This window comes from Schistocerca nitens, chromosome 8 (genome assembly GCF_023898315.1).
Source record: "Schistocerca nitens isolate TAMUIC-IGC-003100 chromosome 8, iqSchNite1.1, whole genome shotgun sequence".
NCBI lineage: Eukaryota > Metazoa > Arthropoda > Insecta > Orthoptera > Acrididae > Schistocerca > Schistocerca nitens.
The window spans coordinates 262,938,997-262,962,237 of NC_064621.1; the positions used below are offsets into that span (position 1 = coordinate 262,938,997).

At 37.6% G+C, this 23,241-nt stretch overlaps 1 protein-coding gene across 2 annotated transcripts in view; it reads right to left on the reverse strand.

The window, feature by feature from the left end:
- Positions 1-6,564: 6,564 nt before the first annotated feature.
- Positions 6,565-23,241, reverse strand: part of LOC126198489 (protein kibra) — a 222,641-nt gene continuing 205,964 nt past the window's right edge. For both annotated transcript variants that reach the window (XM_049934862.1, XM_049934863.1), the window contains 12 exons: positions 22,661-22,825; positions 19,209-19,962; positions 18,041-18,231; positions 17,856-17,942; positions 17,577-17,769; positions 17,056-17,323; positions 14,307-14,482; positions 13,965-14,162; positions 12,010-12,170; positions 11,706-11,898; positions 8,739-8,872; positions 6,565-8,531 (listed from right to left, as the gene is read on the reverse strand). In XM_049934862.1, the coding sequence (XP_049790819.1) occupies positions 8,279-8,531; positions 8,739-8,872; positions 11,706-11,898; positions 12,010-12,170; positions 13,965-14,162; positions 14,307-14,482; positions 17,056-17,323; positions 17,577-17,769; positions 17,856-17,942; positions 18,041-18,231; positions 19,209-19,962; positions 22,661-22,825 (2,773 nt within the window). In that variant the 3' untranslated portion in view covers positions 6,565-8,278. The remainder of the gene's footprint in view (positions 8,532-8,738; positions 8,873-11,705; positions 11,899-12,009; positions 12,171-13,964; positions 14,163-14,306; positions 14,483-17,055; positions 17,324-17,576; positions 17,770-17,855; positions 17,943-18,040; positions 18,232-19,208; positions 19,963-22,660; positions 22,826-23,241) is intronic.

Genomic DNA, 23,241 nt, shown 5'->3' on the forward strand with positions numbered 1-23,241 from the left:
GACTTTTTAAGTAATAGAACTTACTGTGTGGTCCTCGATGGTGAGTGCCCTTTAAAGACAAGGGTATTGTCAGGAGTTCCCCAGGGAAGTGTGATAGGACTGCTCTTATTCTCTGTGTACATAAATCATCTTGACAGACAGGGTGAGCAGCAGTTTATGGCCATTTGCTGATGATGCTGCAGTGTAAGGTAAGGCGTTGTCATTGAGTGGCTGTAGGAGCATACAAGATGACTTAGACAATATTTGTAGTTGGTGTGATGAATGACAATTTGCTTTAAAAGTAGAAAAGTGTATGTTAATGTAAATGAGTTGGAAAAATGAACCCTTTATGTTCAGATACAGCATTATTAGTGTTCTGCTTGACACAAAAGAAACCCCAACTGCATCCAGTCCCTCCCTCCCCCTTTCAGAGTAAAGAACGCCTTCTAATTGAGAGTTTGTAATAGTAAAAGCGAAAAGGCTAAAAATACTATGGGCATCAGTTGGACCAACAATAATAAAATAAGGTGAGAGAAATAATCATGTCAGTAGGTGGGTGGGACCAAGTGAGTGTAAATCGAGATTCTGCATTCAACGGGGTCTGTCCTGCCCAAAGCTGTCTCACCCGTCATCCATTATACTCAAAGTGTTAAAGATGGAAACAGCAACCACTATTCAAAAGAGTGCTACCCTTAAAACAGAAAATAGGGTGCAGTAAAAAATGGGCTAACCACAGCTAAAAGCAACTGAAACAGAGTAAAAGAGAGATCATCAAAGCAGCTGGCGAAGATGGTAAGGTTGAGGGTCCGTCACACCGAGTATACAAATGCACAGACAGATTCACAGACATGACCAGAAAATGCTGACTAATGTTCTATGGAGGAAAAATTAGCTTAAAGAAATAGAAGTAGATCTTAAACAAGGAGGAATCAGTAGGGAAAGGATAAACGAACAAGCTAATTCAGAAACAAAACTATAAGCACAAAATTTTGATCAAAAGAAAGAAAACAGGGAAAACAAGGGCAGAAAAAAGGAAACAGGAACACAGTCAAAGAACGAAGTGATTTTGACAAGATAGAAAGATGTAGGAAACACAAAATAATTGAATAATCATCTAACATTCAAGTTTAGACACTGTCTTAAGGGCAGAAAAGTATAATAATAATCATTAATAACAATGGAAAATCTAATCCAGCAGTGTCAAGTTTAAAAAAAAAAAAAAATGTTGGTACCAGTCTTTCATTTCACTTTAGACAGTACTTGCATAACCAGAAGGAAATAAATGTGATCTTGAAGCCACAAGGCTTTAATAATCAACTTCCAGTATTAAATCACATTTTTTTATTAAAAAACAAAATCATATTATATGCAATTTGCACACATTTGGCATTTTAGATTGTCCATTCAGGTACTCAACCACTAGAAATATTCTCTGTTTCTGAGTATTTTTGATTGTTAGATTTCAGTCTTGTTTGTGTGCCTTTCAATGACAACAATTCTACCATTCAATGAATGATTACCTTTACTCCTAAATTATTTACAGGTTGGGAGTTATAACTGTGGTTGAGGATAAACAATTTAAAATCATCCTTTGGAAAATGTGTGTCAGTTTTAATTATGTAAGTCATGTTTCTAATCAGCAAAAATTGTGACTGCAGGGACACCATCTCAGTTTTGAAGAACTAGTGAAATTCTGGACTTCATCTTTGATGAAAATCTGATCTGTACACTACTCTTGAAAAACCTGTACACAAAGAGCCCTTAAAAGCTCTAAACATGTTAACAAAATGTTGCTTAGGTCAGACAGGTCCCACTTGTAACTATTCTGTGGAACCTTTCCTCAGCCCAACTAGACAATGTTTGTACTGTGTGTGGTACTACTTGTCTGCTATAAGACCTTGGAATACATCCTCCATGATGCCATAAACTGACATCAATGATCTGCAGAACAGCTCCCAAACCTCCATTAGCACCCCAGTGAAAATTTTTCATGACTAACATGCTTCTCTGGTCTACTTAACCCCACAGTGTCCAGCCTTTAGTCTCATTGGTCCTCTGTAAAGAGATTGTATTTCCATACCACAACAGAGCAATAAGACCATTTGTAATTTGAGAGAAAGATCCAAGTATCTGATGTGACAGATCTCATTGTTTCAGCACAGAGTTAATGTAAATATTTTCTTCACTTCTATTAAAGCCTAGGCTTTTTCTAAGTTTCAAAAAGCAACCTTGAACACCACTTTTAATTTTTAGATAATCTTTTTAAGCATTTACAGATTAGCATTGAACCTTTACAGTTATTTGCATTGATGGTCCATGAATGATGCTATCAGCTTTTCCCCAGGTAGTACTTAAGTTCTTTTTCTCTCCCACAGAAGTTATTGTAGACATAGGCAACCTTCAAGACACTGAAACTGCTGAGTTGCGAGTGATGGTCAGACTCACCTTCACACAATTTATTAAATGTACTGACTGCACAATATGTCACAAAACATATAGAATACATATCATTTACCACAATGGAAATCAAAGGGTCACTAAGTAACATGAGTATCCAGAGAAATGAATTAATTGATATGAAAACAAGAGTCACTTACAATAAACATTCTTCCCCTGAGCACTAGAATCTTCCTTGTGAAGAGAAAGGTGATGTTTAGGTGGGAGAATAAGTAGCTAGAGGTACAAAATAAGTTAAGGCAGGTTAAGCCAAGAGTTCTGACATGTTAGGCATCATAGAATCAACCAAATAGGAAAAAGTGAGCTTCACACTATTAAAAATAGGACACATGCACACCTCCACCAATGGAAGAATACAGAAGTGTAAGGTGCTATTGCATCAGTTTTTGCTGGCCATCTCATAACTTACTGCATTTTACATTCTGACAAATGAGCAGCCTTGGTGTAGCTATATTATTGGCCTCTATTTTTGGTAATGAAGAGAAGAGAGTGCAAAAGATTTTGGTTTTGTCTCTCTTTTCTTGTCTCTTACTAAATTTATTCTGGGAAATATTATAAATCTGATGGAGTTCTTTTTAGATCTTCAAACTACTATTATCTTTTGCTCCTTAAAATGCTATTTATTTTTATCATTTTTTGTTCTGTTTTAACAAAATGGTGAGAATCAGTTTACCTGCTGTTCAGATGCACTTGCAAGAACCATAACATTAATGTCACTCATTCATTCATTTGCATATAATGTTCTGTAATTCCCATTATGAAGAAGAGCCTTCAGAAATGTGGAATGAGTCAAGTTATAAATTAAAAGGAAGCAGCCACTAGACTTGAATTGTATATATTGCATTTAAAAAAGTATCACCAGTGCTGATGTAGTTCATCTTCTGTGCATAAGTGTAAGAATACTAAGGTCTCTTCCTGAAAAAGCTTCCGTAAGATGTTGGTTATCAACTTACTACATGACTCTGTAGAACTAATTTCTCTTTAACCTTAGCTGCATTACCTCACAAGATTATGTTATGTAACAGCACTTAAAGAATGTATGCAAAGTGTGCAGTTCTCTCCTGTTTAAAAATCTATTTACTGGGCTTTTTGTTCAATTTACCCATGTGACACTTCAGTTTATTGTCCATCTGGATGTGTAGAAACTTCATCTGTGGAGACTCATCCAGTTTTTCCCACTGATCTCTTACTTTTGGTACCTATAAGTCATTTTTATTTGTTCGGAACTGCACAACATCAGACTTTGTAAGATTATGGGTTAAGGTGTTTGCTGTGAACCAGACCTAAGCCTGTTCCCTTGTTCTCCTGACTGTATCTGGTATTGATATGTTTTAGCCCTTTATTAGTATACTTGTGTCATCAGTAACTTTTGTATTTCTTACTGTACTCCTTGCAGTAAACCCAGTGCACCACTTAACGGAACTAGAACACAATTTGGAACACAAATTTATTATCAATCAAACTGATCAGGATAAAACACAAGAGTCAGAAATATGCATTGATGAGCCTGCTTAACAGTGTGTTGGTCCACTTTTGGAACGTAATATAGCAACAATTCTGCATGCCATAGATTCGGCAAGTCCCTGGTAGGTTTCTAGAGATACGTAGCATCAGATGCCTATACACAGGTCAAACAATTTCCATAAATTAACGACCAGCGCATTTTGGGTGCAGAGCTGGTGTTCGATAGTAACCCAGATATGTTCAGATCAAATTTATTTGGTAACCAAGATATTAATATCATGCCCTTCAAACCACTGTTGCACAATTCTGGCCTTGTGAAAAGGCCTGAACGGTTGCAGGCAATCTGAAATAATGTTTACTTAGACTGCAGCTTCAATTCCTATCACAGATCCCATGAAAGCTCAAGTGAATCTCCTGCATAGCATAACACTGACCCCACCGGCATGTGTCCGGAGCACAGTGCATGTTTTGAGCAGTCGTTCATCTGGATGATGGTGTATCTGGACATGACCATTGACCTTGTGCAACTAAAAACATGATTCATTTGACGGGCTACATACTTCCAGCGATCTACAGTCAATCTCAATGATCCTGTTCCCACTGCAATCCTAACAGATGATTTCTTGGGCCAATAAGGGAACACATAGCAATTGAATCTCCATTTCAGAAACAGTCATAGAGCTCGTACCAACCTTTGAGTTAGCACAATATCAAATATAACAGTTTTGAAGAGTTGTCCAATGTCCTTGATAAATCTTTGATGTGTACCATGAACACTTCTTTATTCTGAATTTAGTTATATTCAGTGATATCATCTGTTAGTGAAATCCTCCACTTTCTATTGTTCAGATAACACTCCATCCATGGGGAATGCATTTAATGCCATAGTATTTCAATTTTCATAGTAGAATTGTATGACCTAACGTTTGAAGACCATGCCAAGATAACAGAAAATGCCAACAGCTTCTAGAGCAGAATTTGTGAGATCACGGGTTGCTTCCACAGTGGAAGAACCTTTACAGAAGCCAAACTGAGTTGTTGTTGGAATATTATTCTCAATATTCTATTGCAAATTACCTTCTCAAAAGGCTTTGAGAACATAGATAGCAAGCAGATGGACCTAGTATGTCTCTATTTTTTATAAATAAGTCTTACAACTGAATACTTCTTTGAGAAAATATATTTCAGCTGGTTACAGAGGTAACTCGAGGAGGGGAGAGAGGGCATTACCAATTCAGCATAAAATTTTAGCACTTCAGCTGAAATACTACCACAGCAACAAAATGTTTTTTATGAGCTCTTTAATATTTGATTTGGCAAGCAAAACTGATGTCTGTTGGTGGTGCCTACCCAATTAAGCATAATGGATGAGTTTTTGATGATCCGTTATGTTTTCAGTTACTGTTAGGAAGAATTCATTGAATTTAGAGTTCAAGAATTTGAATTTATTACCATTTGTCATATTACTACTGCGCAGCAGGGAACTGACTATCATTTGCCTTGCTGAGTTTGTAATAATACTTTAAATTTCCTTTACTTCGTTCTTTGAATTTTGTGCATAATACTAGTTTTTGCCTTTTAAGTCTTGATTAAAACTAATCCTCTGCATTAAAAAAATTCTCTTGCTGGCACCAAATATTTTGCTACCAAATGTTAGCCACCCTTTCTCTTGGTTTTCAGCATAACTGTTGCTGACTCACTTCAAACAGAAAACTAGATTCATGGAGCTGTAAGAATAATTTTGGAAAGAATTAAATTCCTCATCTACTCTGCATTCTTGGTAATATTCTTCTCATTTTACATCCTGCAAATTCTCGCTAGATAGTGTGACTTGATTCAGCAGCTATGAGTCTGTGAATTTGTGTTCATTTCCCTCCTTATTTAAACTGTACTGATGGGGACACTTTATTACTATTTGACCACTATGGTCATATAAACTATTTATTATGGGGCCCGCATCTGTGCCATGTCAGTTTGTTTCAGACACAAATTGTCACTCGCTGTTGAACTATATCAGTCTTGATAATCTTGTTAGGTGTGATACCGGGGGAACAAACCAAAGCTGGATGTCAGTAACCACCTGAGTTGAAATCAACATTGAAATCTCCACATACAATCACATCCCAGTTATTTCTAATAATTGTTATTTCCATTCTCTCCAACTGCTTAATGAAGTTTAAGACATTTGTTGTTACATGTCAGTACACTGTTGGGAAAGCTATCTTGTATGTTTCTAAGTCTTATTACAGAAGTACTGCACAGAGCTATTCAGTGCAGTACTTCTTTTTAAGCCCATCAGACTTTATTGCACTTTTTATTTATATAGTCACTGTCACTTTCTTAATATTATTCCTACAGCAATGTGATACTAAATTGTATCCATGTAGGTATATTTGTTCAGTTCCTACTAATTTCCAAATTTTTTTCTGTTTCACATGAGACATCAGTAGCAGTGCCTTTCCAGTTGTGATATGACAAGCTCATCTTTCCTGTTTAACAAACTTGATGGGTGTTTCATATCTTTATGATTTGGTGCAATGTTTTTACCAAGCAGTATTTCAATAATTGTCAATATGCATCAACATACTGAACAGTTAGACACTACAGAAAAAATGGATGCATATCAGGAAAAAGTTGGGAAAAAATTTAATAACATAAATAATGTTTCTATTTACTTTATCATTTGTCTCTGTTCAAATACTGTACAAGGGCAGTCAATATGAAAGCTTTGTTACATGTAAATAAAAATATTCTACAATGACTTCAGCTTTGTATATTAACAACAGATTTTTTTAAAAAAATTCATACACATATGTACATATTCTACAAGTGAAGACATTTTTTTACAGTCTTCTGTGGAAACATGTTATTACTGACAGACCCGAAACTGCCACCACACGAGCCATTGAAACTTAATTGTTCCAATTCTATTAAAATAAATATTTTGGTCATCTCTTTAAACTCTGCACAAAATACACAGAGGATGCATAATTTAAGAATCAATAGTCTAAACATATTATCATATTTCACTGGAATCAGCAACTGAAAAAAATCAAGTTACATTATTTTCTCCCCGAAGATCTAAAATTTTAAATAATAAACCATCTGAGATACATTTTTACCGCACAGTCAGACTAGTAATCGATTAATAATCAACATAATCAATGTAATGGAACAGGCAGAATTCTTGCAGTTGTATGGGACCAAGAAAACTACATGTGGTCTGAAGCCAAGATCAAATGAATGGCAGAAAACTTTCAACTGTATGTAGTGCAGTTCATGTGACCATGCCACTATGGAAACATTATATCCATAATAGATTCTATTATATATATTGAGCAATATAGGACCTTCATTAATAAAGCCCTTTAACAGAAGTATATATGCTTACAAAATTTAATACACTGGTTCGATACATATACCTTTTTATATATAAATGTATATAACATATCTGTATATATTTAACATTTGGCGAATTATCCATCACAATGTTGGAAATGAGAATACAAGCTCAGATCATAAGGAATTAAAATGAGAATTTCATTGAAGATTTGAAGATTCAAGAAAACAAGTTTAATTCCTTTCTCCCATCACACGCACACGCACATGCACACACACACACACACACACACACACACAAACACAAATTACATGCAATCTATCTGCTGCTCCCCGCCCCCACCCGTTCTGGCCACTGGCTTGTAATCAGTGTATTAGCCAAGAACCGGTACATGAGCATTTTTGTTTTGTTTTGTTTTATTGTGTTCTTATTCTTGGTGGCATAAAGTAAAATTACATTATTTCCATTGGATGGACTACCTCACTGAGGGGTACAGCCCAACATTTTCACATTAACTCCACCTCCTAATAGCACCAGACTTTGCAGGGAAAAAAAAAAAAAAAAAACAGTATAAATACTTAGATGGTACAATGCTTCTATACAGAGTTATTATAAAATCTGTGACTTTCTTTGCTGCAAAAACATGCTTGCACAAGCATCAGTCAGCAAATGACCTAATATACTGAAAACCTAAAGAACAGGAATGAAACTACATCATACATATTTAATATGATGAGTAAGAGTTCATTTTATGGGAGCTTAGCCCTGATGAAGTTTTGAAGACATGAGAATTTTATGAAATTCAATATATTTTGTGATATGAAATGGCCACTAGTTTAGAAATTCGGTGGGTTTTTTAAAAAATCCACATAAGAGCCTTGTGCAATAAATATTTCAGCAACTTTTAAGTTGCATCAGTTCACTGTACATTTGTTATTTTACATGTTTACAAGTTCAGAACAATAATAATAATAATAAAAAATAACAACACACTGCACCACTCATGGCACTATAACCAATGCTCTCACAGCACTTATGTCACACTTCAACACCTAGCACTCTGTCAACAACATAATGAAACCTTTGTGTTTCACTGTTCTCTTCTGTGCATTCCCTTCCCTCCACCTGGCGCTTATCCTCAGACTGTTTTGATTCTGGTGGATGCTGTGTAGGAGGCTGTTCATGAAGGCTTTCTCCATGCTTCAAGGTACTGCATTCTGAACTTGTGCCATCATCCGTAGGCAACACAGGCAAAGGAACAGTGGCTCGCGTGAAGAAAGCCATCTTTTCCCTAAAATCATTAATTCCACATGAAATTTTCAATATATATAAGTTGTCTTGCTCAAAAGTAAAGTAATTTCACATACTATACTTATGTCTCACTGCTGTAAGGAAGTAAAAACTAATGTTTGCTCTTCTGCAAGTCAAAGTGTGTCTATGGATAATTTTGTTAAACATGCATTGTTACAAATGTTGAACTGAAAGAAAAGTAGCTTACTTGAAAGATATGATGTCTGGTTTTCCTTTCCCAGCTTTGCTTTTGCGCAGTTTGTAAATTTCTCTGGAGGTTTTTTTAAGCATTTTCTCTATTTTCCGTTCCTCTGCACTTTTTCCATTTTTGCTGCTTTCCGCCTGGAAAGAAACAAAATTCTCAGTGTTGAGACAAACTATGTACAACATTTTAAGAAACCGGCAAGAAATAAATCTCAACCATTAATAATGCCTTCATGAAGCAACACTTACTCCAGGAGAAGCACTGCAAAACTATGCTCATTGGGCAAGATAGTAAGAAATTTTTAATGTGAGAGGCTATGGTTCTTTTTGGGACACACAGATGTAGAAAATGTAAGAAAAATGTGCTGAAATTTGTGAAAATGACACAAAAAGGTAAAAATCACACAGAAATAAGTAACTGCCTTGGTCATGTGCACTAGGTGATAAATTCCATCAATGCATCTTTCACTATTTCATATGTCTGTTCTTCATTTATTGTCTTCATTCAAAGAGATATCAATCACAAAAATGCAAAATTTCTTCAATTTGTTTAAATTGCTTTTTGGAAGTATTCTACATGTTTCTTGCGAGCTGCTTATTCCTATAACATATCGTCGATATTCTAACTACAGTTTTTCCATTTTGAAGTATCGTTATATGGCTCACAATGGTCAGAATAAATTTGGAATTTAAAGGGGTCATTATTCGTATCTACAGAGAATGTGCTCTCTCTCTCACACACACGGACACACACACACACGCACACACAAAATGAAGTAAACACCTGCTGCGATGAAGGCATAATAAATTATACCCGCCCAATACAATATATACTACTGTTACTACTAAATAAAAGGATTTTACGGTGCAGCACCTTTCCAAAAATACAGCTGTTTTCACACAGACAGGTCAATATATGTATTTGGGGATGTGAAATGAGGCAAGATAAGCACAGTTTGTTGCGCCTCTTTGTGAGATTACTACATTTTCCACCATTTCCCTTCTGTTCTATGCTTAAGCATCTTTCCCCCATTTTTATCCGTGTTCTTAATAGATTAGACAGAATTTTTTTCTCCTCTTGAACTGTACCTTAATTTTTTTTTAAATTTGAAGTCAACAATGGTCAATAAATATTAAAAATATAATTTATGGAAAGCATCGTCTACCAGCAACATTGGCCAAACTCAGCAACAATAGTCAACCTCAGTAATAATGGTCACACTGCAGCTTTGAAATCAAATAAAATTTTAAAAATGATGCTGCAACAGTTGAAACCTAAATTAAGTCAGTGCTGGCATGGCTTTAACGGTCTAGTTGGCTGTGTGAGTGTTTTCCCAGAGTGGATTTTTCACAACAAAATCATGCCAAAGATTAAGAAGGAGAAGTTGTGTGCACTGTTACAAGAATTCAAGACTCAATTCATCGAAACTCATGGCGTTATTCTGCAATGTGCTATCTGTGAAGTAAATACTGCAATCAATGACAAGCATCAAAGAAACAGAATGAACCAGAACCTGTAGAAGAACAAATACTTAAAGAACACTGAACTTTGCAAGACAAAACCTAAGTAAACTACTCTGACACACACCTTTACTTCAGGGTCTGAAAAGCAGTGGTCATTGAATGAGTTTAGTGTGGATATTGTCATATCATTAATCCAGTCAGGAATTCCAATCCACAAGGACATTATCCTGCATTCAAATAATTTCTTGAGAAGTACACACAAATATCAGTACCGGAAAAGAGCACTCTCAGAAAAATTTACATACAGACAATTTCTGAGAACGTTCTAGAAAATATAAAAGAGGCAGCCGGCAGACATGAAGTGGGATTCGTTTTAGATGAAACTAGTGATGAGCTGCACAGGTATATTTTGAGTGTGTTGGTTTTTCTATTATCTGGTGAATGGGTAAAACCTATGCTTTTTAAAATGTACCAATTCGAAAAGACAAATGCCTGCATGATAATGCAATCATTCAACAATTCATATATGAACTTGTGCCCAAGGGGCATACAATACAAAAAATTCAGGCCTGTGGTGACTGATCAAGCATACTACATGCTTTCGGCTTTCCAACAATTACTTGTACCCCACCCTCAGCCATTTGACATGTACTGCACATGGTCTACACTTTGTATGTGGAAGCATTGGGAACAATTACAGCAGGTCAAATTACTTCATTGCTTCATTACTTCATTCTAGTAAAGGCTTCCAGTTGTCAAGTTTTGTATCCTGTCATCAGAAGGTAGGGTACTTGGATAAGATGCACAGTTTTCTTATGCGAAAACTTTGAAAAAGTCAAACACTTTATAACTGAACTAAACTCAATGGACACAGCAGCCCTCAAGCAGGCGCAACAATTAGTCAACAACAAAGACTTTGGGTTGGAACTTTTTGCAGTGTAAGGCTATAAGTACTTGCCTGATGTGATTCAGTGTTAGGAAGAAGAAGGTATTGAGGAGGACGAACAGTGGAAGAAGCTGATGTGTGTTAGGTACATCTTTCATGGATTTGCTAAAGACATATTTGAGTTAAATTTGAAGAGCAATCCAGATGTGGAAATATTTGCAATTCTGACTGAACTTCCTTTAAGGGGGAGTTCCAAGGGCATGTTCCACCGCTTTCTGTTTGCAAAGTTTCTCCATATGTAAGGACCTATAGAGATCAAAGCACCAGTGACTTAAATGTGAAAAACATTGAAATGATGTATGTGATCCACTGCAACAGAAACCTGTAAATGGGACAAAGAAAGTTAATGGAACTGGTTTAAACCCAAACACAGTAATTTCATCTGCATCTTTTTTGCAACTTAAAATCCTTTCACTAAGAACTACTAGTGATGCCAGCAACAGCAACATCATCATCATAAATATGTGGACACCATCTAACATCATGTTTAAATCTGTATCTTTCTTTCACCGAAAATAAAAATTAAAATACCTTATGTATATTAAGATATCAAATGCTGACCTGTGCAATGAGATTCTGGAAGGCAGTGTCCTCTATAACCCAGGCTGCCATTTCTGGATCACCCTCAGCACGTGCTGTTTCCAAACGATCCTTGAGGACACGTAAACGACTCAGTTCATCTTGTAACATCTGCAGCCTACAGTGCTGTGCTCGTAAATCTAATTCAAGATCCAGTGATGTACGGGCAGTTGCACTGCAAAACATAAGTTTCATTAGTTTTTTTATAATTTATTTTTTTTATTTCTCTCTCTCTCTTTGTGTGTGTGTGTGTGTGTGTGTAATACTTCAGTGACTCTTTATGTACCTGCTGCTGACTCCGCTACTTGAACTGCGGCCATGCTTTGTTACTACTACAGTTCCTGGTGGTCTTCTCCACCTTAGTGAACGCCTTTCAACTGAATTGCGTTGAAATGGGCCACCTTTCCGATATAAAGGCATTGAACTATCACTGTCACTGCGATTCAACTGCAAAAGCAAAGGACACACATAATTAAAATGTTGTTTATATGTTTAAAATATCATCAAAAATTGTGTTGTGACATTGTAGACAGGTGCAGAATAAGAAAATCTTCATTTGTTTGTGAATCATGTAAGATACATTGAACAGAGTTTGATGGATTTTTGACTGTTGGATTATTTGAGTCTTGTAGCTTTTGTTTCAATCAATTCACATTAAAGAAGTTGCAACTTTCATAAGTTCATGCAAAAGGAGTAATTTGAATTTTAAAAGCTATAAACACACTCTAGAGACTAGAGAACATAAAAGGACCATCTACAAAGGCTAGGATCATCTATATTGGCTGATTTGATAGTGTAATTTGCACATGAATACATAGTACTGTATGTTTAATAAACAAACAAAAACAAGTGCCAAATAAAATGATTTACTGAACACATTTTATTTGCAGAATACATTCAGTTACATACATCTGTTCCATTTTGACTTAATAAGTAATGTCTATTGCACAATTCTTATCACAATTTTGGTATACTGATATTTGAGAGATTTGTCTTGTGATTCGGTCACACATTTTTGAAACTTTGGTTTTACTTTTGTTTACAGTGGCTTCTTGAGTGTTTCTCACTACTCACAAAATAGCAAAACAATGCGTGAGATTCAGTCAAATTTGAATGATTTGGAAGCCTGGAACTGGTTGAAACCCTCCTAAGTAGAATATTGAGCTTGACAGAGAACGAGCACATATTGTTCACGTATGTGTGACATAGTAGCCATGGTCATTTTAAATAAATGCTTTTACTGAAAGCACCCCATGTCATGTAGTATGATAATAATTGCTGTGCCATCATTGAAACTAGCAGCCACTCTGTTGCATGACTGCAAAACTGTGCACTTCACTGTTAAGATGCATTTGATTGCGATTCAGGATGTAACAACAGTGTGTGAAAAATTCTCCAATTTACTTTTAAAATTTGGTACAGGAACATGCTATAAAAAATTAATCTGTTGGATAATTTGTCCCAAATATCTGCTTTAAGACTTCATCTGTTATGTGGCTGGAGAATAAACACAAATAAGAACATATTCATGAGAGAGAAAAATACCAATACCACAAAATAACCAGCCACAGCCACCGATACACAAATATCCGTGCCTACCAGTGGGGAAAAACTGCAACTCAGTTAATAGGAGTATGCAGCAGGGCACAACTATCAATTACCTGATTACATATTTAAATTTATTAGCCAGCCATGGAGTACAATATCAAAAAACAGCTTTTAGAGACAGCAAGCCAGTTTTTTGCTTCAAATAATTTATTCATACAACATGTTCCTTAAACTCTGAATCCTCAAACTATACATTGACACTCAATATAAAGTTACGCGTTTGCAATTTAACACAGTAGAGACATAAATATTTTTTTCAGGTGGCACAAGTGTTCAAATTTTTAATGTATAAACATCACTGAGCCCCAAAAACTTTGCGTCCCATTTTAAACCCATTCTGTTTATGGCGCAAGGGTGTTTTTCCATGACATTTAATAGAACACATAGGTAGTATGTGCATGAAACTCAACATTAGTTTCTCAGTGAGGCTCTCTCCTGTGTTTACAAAGTTATTCATCCATGCCAAAGGTGGTACTGTTCCAAACATTCAGTATGAAGAATTTTTGAAGTAATCTGCATTGCAATTTTAAAGCTTTGATACATTCAATAGCACTATTAAATAGTTTCTTGTTTTCAGTATTCATCACATTGTTATGCAGAACAATTGAGAGAAGCCATATGAATAGCACTCACCCTGCAAATATACTGATTTCTGCCAATAGCTGCACTAGGGCTAAATGTCTGAGACCGTTTAATGACTATTGTTCGAGCTGACTCCTCTGGTCGTTTCCTAACACCCTTCTCGGGGATAAACACACATTCTGTGTTTGTCTCCTTATCAGAAGTATCTACAGAGAAATCATTTGAGTCCTCCGGTACAGCTGTGTCCTCCTAAAACAAAGTAAGTAAATTAGAGTTTCACAAACAAGTTATAGATTTCTTCTATTGAATGTTCACTGTCTATTATATACAGCATGTTCCAGAAAATTAAATCAGACTTATAAAATCCTGCAATGGAAGAAGTTCTTGACTTACAGCATGCTCAAGTACAGCTTCTAGGAGGTCTTCTTGACAAAATTCAACAATAATTCCATCTTCTTCTTCATCTTCATCATCGTCATCATCATCATCATCATCATCCTCTTCATCTTCTTCCTCTTCCTCCTGGCTATCAAGTTCTTCTAATCTTGTGCTTACAGTGGAATGGAGACCTATAACAGAAGGTAAATAGCACTTCAGAGAAATATATTTGAGACATTATTAGGATCAAAGTAAAATTAAATATACAGGATGAACATTAATAAAACCAACAAACTGCAGGGGCGGATTGCTGACTGGAAATTGAGGGGAAAAGGTCCTAATGAAAATGCATTGTTGCCACTGTAGATGGCACTGACAAATGATAGTTTCTGCGACCATGTGCCAAGTGTTCCTTGTGTGTTGAAGGCTGTGTGATTGACGCAGCCTACTGTAAGCAGCAGAATGGTCTGGTGTTCATGTTGGGAACAAGCTAAGATGATGTTTGTGTACAGCCAAGCAGGTGGAAATGGCTGAGAGCCAGCATGGCTATACCAAAACAAAAACCCTCACAGATACCGACCACATCACACAACATTTCACGCCCTCTTGAGCATTTGTGTGATCAAGGGCCCTTTTAGAGAGACAAACGTGCAGGGAAGGGGCAGACTGCAGATCTGAAGGTTTAGCTTCTACATGAGACATACCCTAGTACAAGCTCTAAACAAGTGGCCCGCCAACATGGTGTAAGCGAAAGTACGATTATGTGTACCCTGCATGACAACTGCTACTATCCCTATCAACTGCTTTACCATGGAGGCCAATTTAAACATCTGTTGTGACATGAATGCAATGCAATTCTGTACTGTGTTCCAGGATGATTTGTTGGCATGGCCAGAAACATGTTCATAGGACCCTTTTTCCTTCATTTTCAGTCAGGAATCTATTCCTGCAATTTGTCGGTCTTATTAATGTTCACCCCGTATTTCAGCATCAACACTACTTGTTATAAACTACTGATTCTTTTATGACGTGTTCAGCTGGAGAAGAACTGAGGCACCAAATAAAACTATCAACTGGTAATGTTAGAATGTCGATTCTCCAGAATAAAGAAAGGAAAAGTTGTACGAGAATGGTAAGTCAGTGTTCTCAGTGTCTTTCACTGTGGCATGCTTCAATAAAGTCTTTTCAGTTTACAAGCCACATCACCTCTTCTAAGTTTTGGCTCAATCATCATTATACTGGGATTATGTTACAAAAGAAGTGGCTGAAATTAGAATAAACAGCAACAATTTTAACAGAGACCAGGAGTACACACTTGGTAGGAAATGGAGGCAGGCGTTGGGCATTGAGTGAAAGTAAAGACAGAGGCTCGATGCTTGTAGTGATGCTGGACCAGCAGTTTCAAATGTGGCACTGGTCTCTCGTGCCACATGACATCACTTGGTCCCATGGCAGGACAGACCTGCTAGGAGATGCCCAACTTGCCTCAAGCACATGTGTCACTCTGGCCTTCTCTAAAATGTTCCAGATGCTGCCATTTCAACTATACAAGCAGTTAGTGATTTTAACTCTTGAGGATGATGGAGAAGAGAGCTATCAAACACTTGAGTGTTTTAGTGACATGGATTGTAAACTGGGAAGAGTTTATTGAATAATAAATCTTATAATGGTGTGTTCAACTTAGTGACAAGCCATTGGAGGACTGCTGTCCCTCCCAATCATACAAGTTCAGTAACCAGTACTGGGCTTTCGGGGAGTTCCTGTGCACTGCACCTTCTTCTACCATCAACAAACTGAGATCGAAGTCTCAACTCGATGACATTAAGAATTTTATGAGCCAGCTCCGACTGGAAATTCTGGTAGTGGTTGGTTTACCCTAGCCATCGTTCGTTATGAAAACACCTCCCTTCCTGGGCTAGAATCTTTCGCCGATCGAGATGTCATCGCCTATAAGACGTGGCATTCTGGCATTGACCCGAAGACTCAAAGTAGACCTAGCTATGTTTATAGTAATATGCCATTTACATTGTATACATGCTCTTGTAGAAAAGTTACTAATGATAAAAAAAATTCTTTCCAGTATTATCCCAGAGCAGTAAGGGGAGAAAACCATCCAACATTGAGCTGGGAATTATATAACTGAGACTGAACAAGGATCAAATCTCAAATGTACATAGTTTCCCTAAACCACTCCAGGAGAATGACAGAATGATTTCTTAAGTACTATAACAAGAGATTTTTTTGGTATTATGAATTATTAAATAGATTAATAATTAATTAAATTATTAAATAGAAAAAAGCTAGATTGCTGTTAAAGAACTACCCTTTGAACCAATTACGAGTGATAGCAGAAGCTTTGATTTGAAATCACAAGTAACTGAAACCTTTCTGCTATTTGTTTCTACTGAAGTATTTTGTGATAGCCAGTCTTCTCACCAATGTAAATTATCGATACTAGGTTTTTGTTTCTGATGCCATGACAGTACATGGCAGTGTCTATAAAATAGTGCAATCCTGTCAACTGAAATCTCTGTCTCTCACACTCACTCACTCACTCACTCACTCAAAACACACACAAACACACACACACACACACACACACACACACACACACACACACACACACACACACACAATACTTGGTTTTATTTGACATATTTAATTCCTTCCTCGTCAAACATATGAAAGAACTACACTGTTTTATAAACGTTATCATATGCAGTTTTGTGCTTGAACTGATGTGTTGTACACTTGAAAGACTTACCTTGACTGCGTGTCAGCGTCGATGTCTGAGATGATATTATTGTAGATTCATCAGAGCTCTCTTCCTTAAGAACTGCAATCTGCTTATTAAATACTGACACATCACTCTCCTGCTTGTCATGATTTTTTGTCAAAGCTGTACTTCCACGTTCCACAACTTGATTTGATGTATTAGTCTCTGGATGCATCAAACGGAAGGCAAGTATATTATACCACTTAATGGACACTGCTTCAGGGCTGAAGTCCGCTAGGCTCACCTGTGCACTGCCCTGAAATTATATGAACATTATTAGAGGATATGTGTCTGGGTGCATTTATCACTATAGTAATACTTGGATTGTTTTAGTGTAGTAATTGTTGAATTGTGTTAGATGTAGAACTTCATTTAATTTAAAAGGTTTTCTGAATGTTAACTTTTCACTCAGTAACAAATTAAGTAACAGAGAATGATGTTATTTAATGGTTAATATTGCAATTTATAACTAATAATAACAGCTCCTCTGTGTTACAGAAGATACTAACCAAACATTCTTCGTGGTTTGCCGAATCAATGTTCCACACATTGACTTGCAGAGTTTTGGTAAGGAGTTTATTCAGTGGAACAGGAAGTGGGAAATTATCTCCAAATGTTGGTTTTCGAAGATCATCAATTGTTTTCGTGCAACAGGCACTCGTCAGTGGAGGAGAATTGGGAAGCAAAGTTGCCTTGATGTATCTGTTTACAAATAAAAGCACACTGTAATTCACTATACGCCAGACACAAAGAAAATAATTTTCAGACAAAATCTATTTTCCACTCACACTCTGCTCCCATCAGGAATAAATAAGGCTGCTAGGTTACGTGCTCTCTCAATTCCAACATGAAGTAATCCATCACTTATGGAATACCTGTAAAGGGTCGAAATGTCAGTTTAAAAGAAATCACTTTTTATGCATAAGATTTAAAATGGACTGCTTTCTATATTCCAAATATATGTAGTATTTACCTCAGTTTGATTTGTACTTGAGCAGTTTCCAAGCTCATTTCATCAGACACTGTATGATCAACACCAAAAAATGAGTGCCTTTTATTTGAAGCTTCAAAAACGCCTGAATCTCCTGCAACTGATTCATCACTAACAGCAGCTGACACTGATCGAGTATTTGTGCCAGAAGATGGATTTGATAACCCTGCAACCTGCAATGTGAGCACAATTTTTTAATGAGATGACTTTTTGTATGCTGAAGTAAACTTCATTTAAGGGAACTACCCATATTTGTTGAATAATAAAATGGACTTCAACAGATAACAGATAAATGTTCTGGGAAGACCCAAAATACATAGCACTTATTATACTTTACAGTAGTAGCAATTGCAGTTTGCCAAGATGTGTTACATCGATAAAATATTTTAACTTTCAAAAATAGCTACAGTAAATCACACGGCAGAGCAATGTGTTACCAGTTAGTCCACTGGACGAATGAATATTGGTTTTTGGAGCTCCTCATAGCTGTTCTTCCATTGTAGTTAGAAATTTTTGAGAAATGTAATGTTATTGAGGACAGAACAGTGGCTACAGCATTGGACTCCCCTTTGGGCCAGTAAGTTTTCATGGGGTTTCAGGTCATTATAAGTCAGACTTTCTTTAGTTTCCCTAGCTTGTCTAGTTTCCTTAACTCGTCTATGGCAAATGTTAGGAGGAGTCGACCAAAACTAATTTGTTATATTATCCTCTCCAAAACTAAGCTAGTGTTCCATCTGCAGTAACTTTAACAACAATGGTGCACCGAACATGAATTTGACATGTGACTCAGAAATAATAATAATAATAAAATAATATAAAAATAAGAAAAAAACACTGTTTATTTTTCCATGTCTACATTTCAGCTCCCCAGTTTAGCCAATTACTAACTCCTAGGAAATGACTGTTTTTGACTTGCTAATTGCCTGTAAAATTTTCAGTCCGCCGTTTATAATTTTATCCAAAGTACCTCTTCTTCTTTCATACATCTAAAGCTTTACACGACAACCTACAGTTCTCCCTCACTACGGAATTACAAATTTTTCTACAGCATTTTGTAATTAACTTGCTTTGCCCATTAATGTATTTCCTTACTTAGCTCTGTGCTAGCATAAACTGAAATGCCACAGCACTTTACATGAAAATAACTCACTTGTAAGAGTTCTTGTGATGATCCCACAAGAGGAGGTGGAGTCTCCGAAATTGGAGAAAGTGGTGGTTCAGGTGTAGGCTCAAACTGACACCTTCCAGGCCTCCCTAGGCCAGAACCCTGCGACATATTGCTTCCGTGAACAGTGAGTTCCTGCAGGTCAGGTCTCGTGGAGCCAGCTGCTGCCGCAATCAGATCTCGATGACGTATCCTCAGTTCTGCTAGCCTGTCCTCCAGCTGTGCACGATCCAAACAGTGGCTTACTGCACCAGGGCGACCAGGAACAAAACGAATCCATCCTGCATTAGGAGGTGGAAGAGCAGGGCTGCCTGCTGTTGAGGCAATAGAGGGCTCATGCAATGGTGACACAGGAGGAGATGCAGATGATGGGGACGATCGTGGTGATAATGATGGTTGTGAACGTCCAGGGGAAGGAGAGGGAGTCGCAGGATCACCACGGAGCAATCGTTCCACACGCCTGTGAAGGTCCGCCATATCAACACTTCCTACACCTGAAGAATCAATGGGTGTTGCAGTTGCTTGATACTGTGGTCCTCCGTATATGTCAGTGAAGCTTAACCCAGAGCTGAGAGAACCTTTACTGCTAGTTGTTGACAGGGATCCCAAACTTGAACTGCTGCTCACTGACAAAGTGCTCGCTGACATTGTTTTGAGCTGCGATTCCAACTGGGTCATAGCACGAAGCGCATCACGTAACTGTTGCAGAAGGAGCTGCTTCTCTTCATGAAGCCGCAACCTGATAAATAACAACCCAAAAACAATAGGTTACTGAACATAATTTAACAAATATGAGGCCACATTTACAGGTCCTACAGTTTATAGGATCATCCTCATTAAGAAAGTGACATTTTGTTTTATAAGTGGTCTAATTACAGATATTTTATGGGGGAAAAATCAATGAGCAGATTCGCCATATGCTTTACATAAAAAATAACATGAACTATTCCTTCATAATTGTGCCTGTTTCCACCTGCAATTGTGAGTAAACACTAACCACAATAAATCTTCCAGACAAAATATTCAAATTACTGATAATTTGGTAAACAGCCATTTGCACTACACTGATGTATGGTAATTTGAATTCCATAACAAAAAGGAAACTAGTGGAATATTTGGGACAGTGGCAGCTGAACACTTAAAAAGCTAATCAAAATATCCACGGGTGTACTGCCGGTCTACAGTGTCCAACGGGCACAATATTTCGGCGATCATACATGTCGCCATCATCAGGTGAACTGACGGACTGAGCTCCTGTGAACGTGCCGGCACGGAGATCCGTACACTATGGCTGCTCAGGGGGAACTGGGTTCGGTCGCGGTGGCGGCCGATTTAAATACCCTCCACCCGCGGCGTGCTCACTCCGCCGTCCGCGCCCCGCACCACGGCCGGGCGGTGAAACAGATTGCAACGGCATCTGAGATGACATCGGTGTGATGGCTCTGTCCGCCATGGTCGTCACAACTATACATTTGCTCGATTTACTCTTGATTAACCCAATCGCTGGTTCCCAAGACTTGCTAAGATTATAGCCACAGTCACGGTTTATGAGGTCGTCATTGGTGCGAATTTCGATGGCCTCTCTAACAACGCTGTCCCAGTATCTTGACGTCTGTACCAGAATCCTTGTGCGTTCATACTCCATAGCGTGATTTTCCGACAAACAATGTTCAGCGACCGCCGACTTGCTCGGATACATCAGTCGAGTGTGCCTCTGGTGTTCACGGCATCGATCCTCGACGGTACGCATCGTCTGACCAATATACGACTTGCCACATTGACACGGAATCTGGTACACGCCGGCCTTCCTCAAACCGAGGTCATCTTTGGCGCTCCCCACCAGTGCACGAGTTTTATTCGGAGGACAAAACACAGTTCCGACCCAGTGTTTCTTTAAAATGCGGGAGATTTTCCCCGAGAGTGCGCCTGTATATGGGATAAACGCAGTGCCTATCTCCCCCCTCGTGATTTCATCCATCTCCACAGGTTGTGCTGTAGTGGGTGGGCAGAGAGCACGTTGAATCTGCCACTCTAACCTAACCTAACCTAACCTAACGAGTACCCATTTTTTCGAAATACAGTTCTCAGATGTTCCAATTCCTGGGGTAGCCTCTCTGCGTCAGAGATAGTGCGCGCCCTACGTACTAGAGTTTTAAGCACCCCATTCCTCTGTGAAGAGTGGTGGCAGCTGTCTGCGTGCAAAAACAGATCAGTGTGTGTTGTCTTCCGATACACCCCATGGCCTAGGGTGCCGTCAGGCCTTCTCTTGACCAAGACGTCAAGGAAAGGTAGTTTACCCTCCGTTTCAGTCTCCATAGTGAATTTGATGTTGGGGTGTATGGAGTTTAGATGTGTAAGGAAATCAAGGAGTTTATCCATACCATGTGGCCAGATGACGAACGTGTCGTCCACGTAACGGAAAAAGCAAGTAGGTTTCCATTCAGATGACGACAGGGCTTCCTCCTCGAAGTTCTCCATGTACAAATTCGCTACCACCGGTGAGAGTGGGCTACCCATGGCAACTCCCTCCGTTTGTTCGTAGTATCCTCCATTAAAAAGAAAATACGTGGAAGTCAAGACATGCCTAAAAAGTTCAGTGGTCTTCTCGTCAAACTTCTGACTAATCAATTCTAGTGACTCTCGCAGGGGTACCCTCGTGAACAAGGAAACGACGTCAAAACTCACCATGATATTTGACTCACCCAACGTGAAGCTATCAAGGCGTTTAACAAAATCCACTGTAGACCGGCAGTACACCCGTGGATATTTTGATTATCAAATACGCTGGCAGAAACTCAAGAATCACACTTAAAAAGCTAATATATATAGTTTTCTGCTATGACAATGGTCTGTTTGTTTCAGAATTTGTATGTTTCTTACAGTGCAGCAACAAATTTGTCTACAAAAATAATGTTTAACAATGAATCCTGTGATTCCAAAAACCACCCTCCAATATCGGTATTTTGTCAACAGACCTCTCAAAATAATTTGTTACCGCAAACTGTGTGCCCTTTTTCCTGGAAAGCTAACAAAACTATGTGGATTTTATTATCTATAACATTATCAGTTATATAATTGAGCTATACCCTATAGATACTGTTTGACATCACACACTTTTTCTTTTCTCCATTAACTGCCGTGAAAATACAAAATATGACAGATTCGCAGAAATATTTAATAGAAATACCCCTCAGTTTTCACAAATTGCATATGATGAATAAATATTTAAATTATTGTTAGCAAGTTACTGCAATTACTAAATCTTTACACATAAAAATTGTTCACTCACTTGTAAACACTGATTATTACGGAAAAAAAAACACACACACACACAACAACACATTATGAAAAACAGTCAGGCTAATAATCCTCTTAGTGTGCATTATGTGTTTGAACATTAAATCAAGGGTTCTATTCTGAAAGACAGTTTTTCTCACCTGTCAGCAATAGCACGATTGGACATTTCAAGTGCTTGATTTAGATCTTGTTCCAGTCGCCTGATCTCTTGTTGAATATCTTGCATCTCTTGCTGACTTCGAGAGCGAGGTGTTATACTTCGCAATTCACGCAACAACTGCTCTTTTTCTTGGAACAGGAGCAACCTGGCCGAAACATTAATCATCAGTTGTATGCAGAAACAGAGTAGTAAAAAACGCATGGTAACTAAAACATACATCTTATGGCTACCCTTTGAGTCTGTTCACAAACTGGATGAAAGCAATATCACACTCACATCCATGTGGTCCATTTTTAGCTTACATTCTGTGTGGTATAAATTTAAATAAATACTAATGTACTCATAACTTGACCAAAACATTTCTACAGAGAAAATTTGTTCAAAGCATCACAGTTGGATACACCTTGTCCAAATGTTTCATACTTTCCTTATACTCTACTCGAAACAGTACAGTCTAGGAGTAGAAAATGACAAGGAAAGTGTAACAACTTTGTTGGTGGTTCACTACATCAACTTAACGGAGCAGCAATAGCATCCAACAAGCCTTGCTTAAAATTCCAA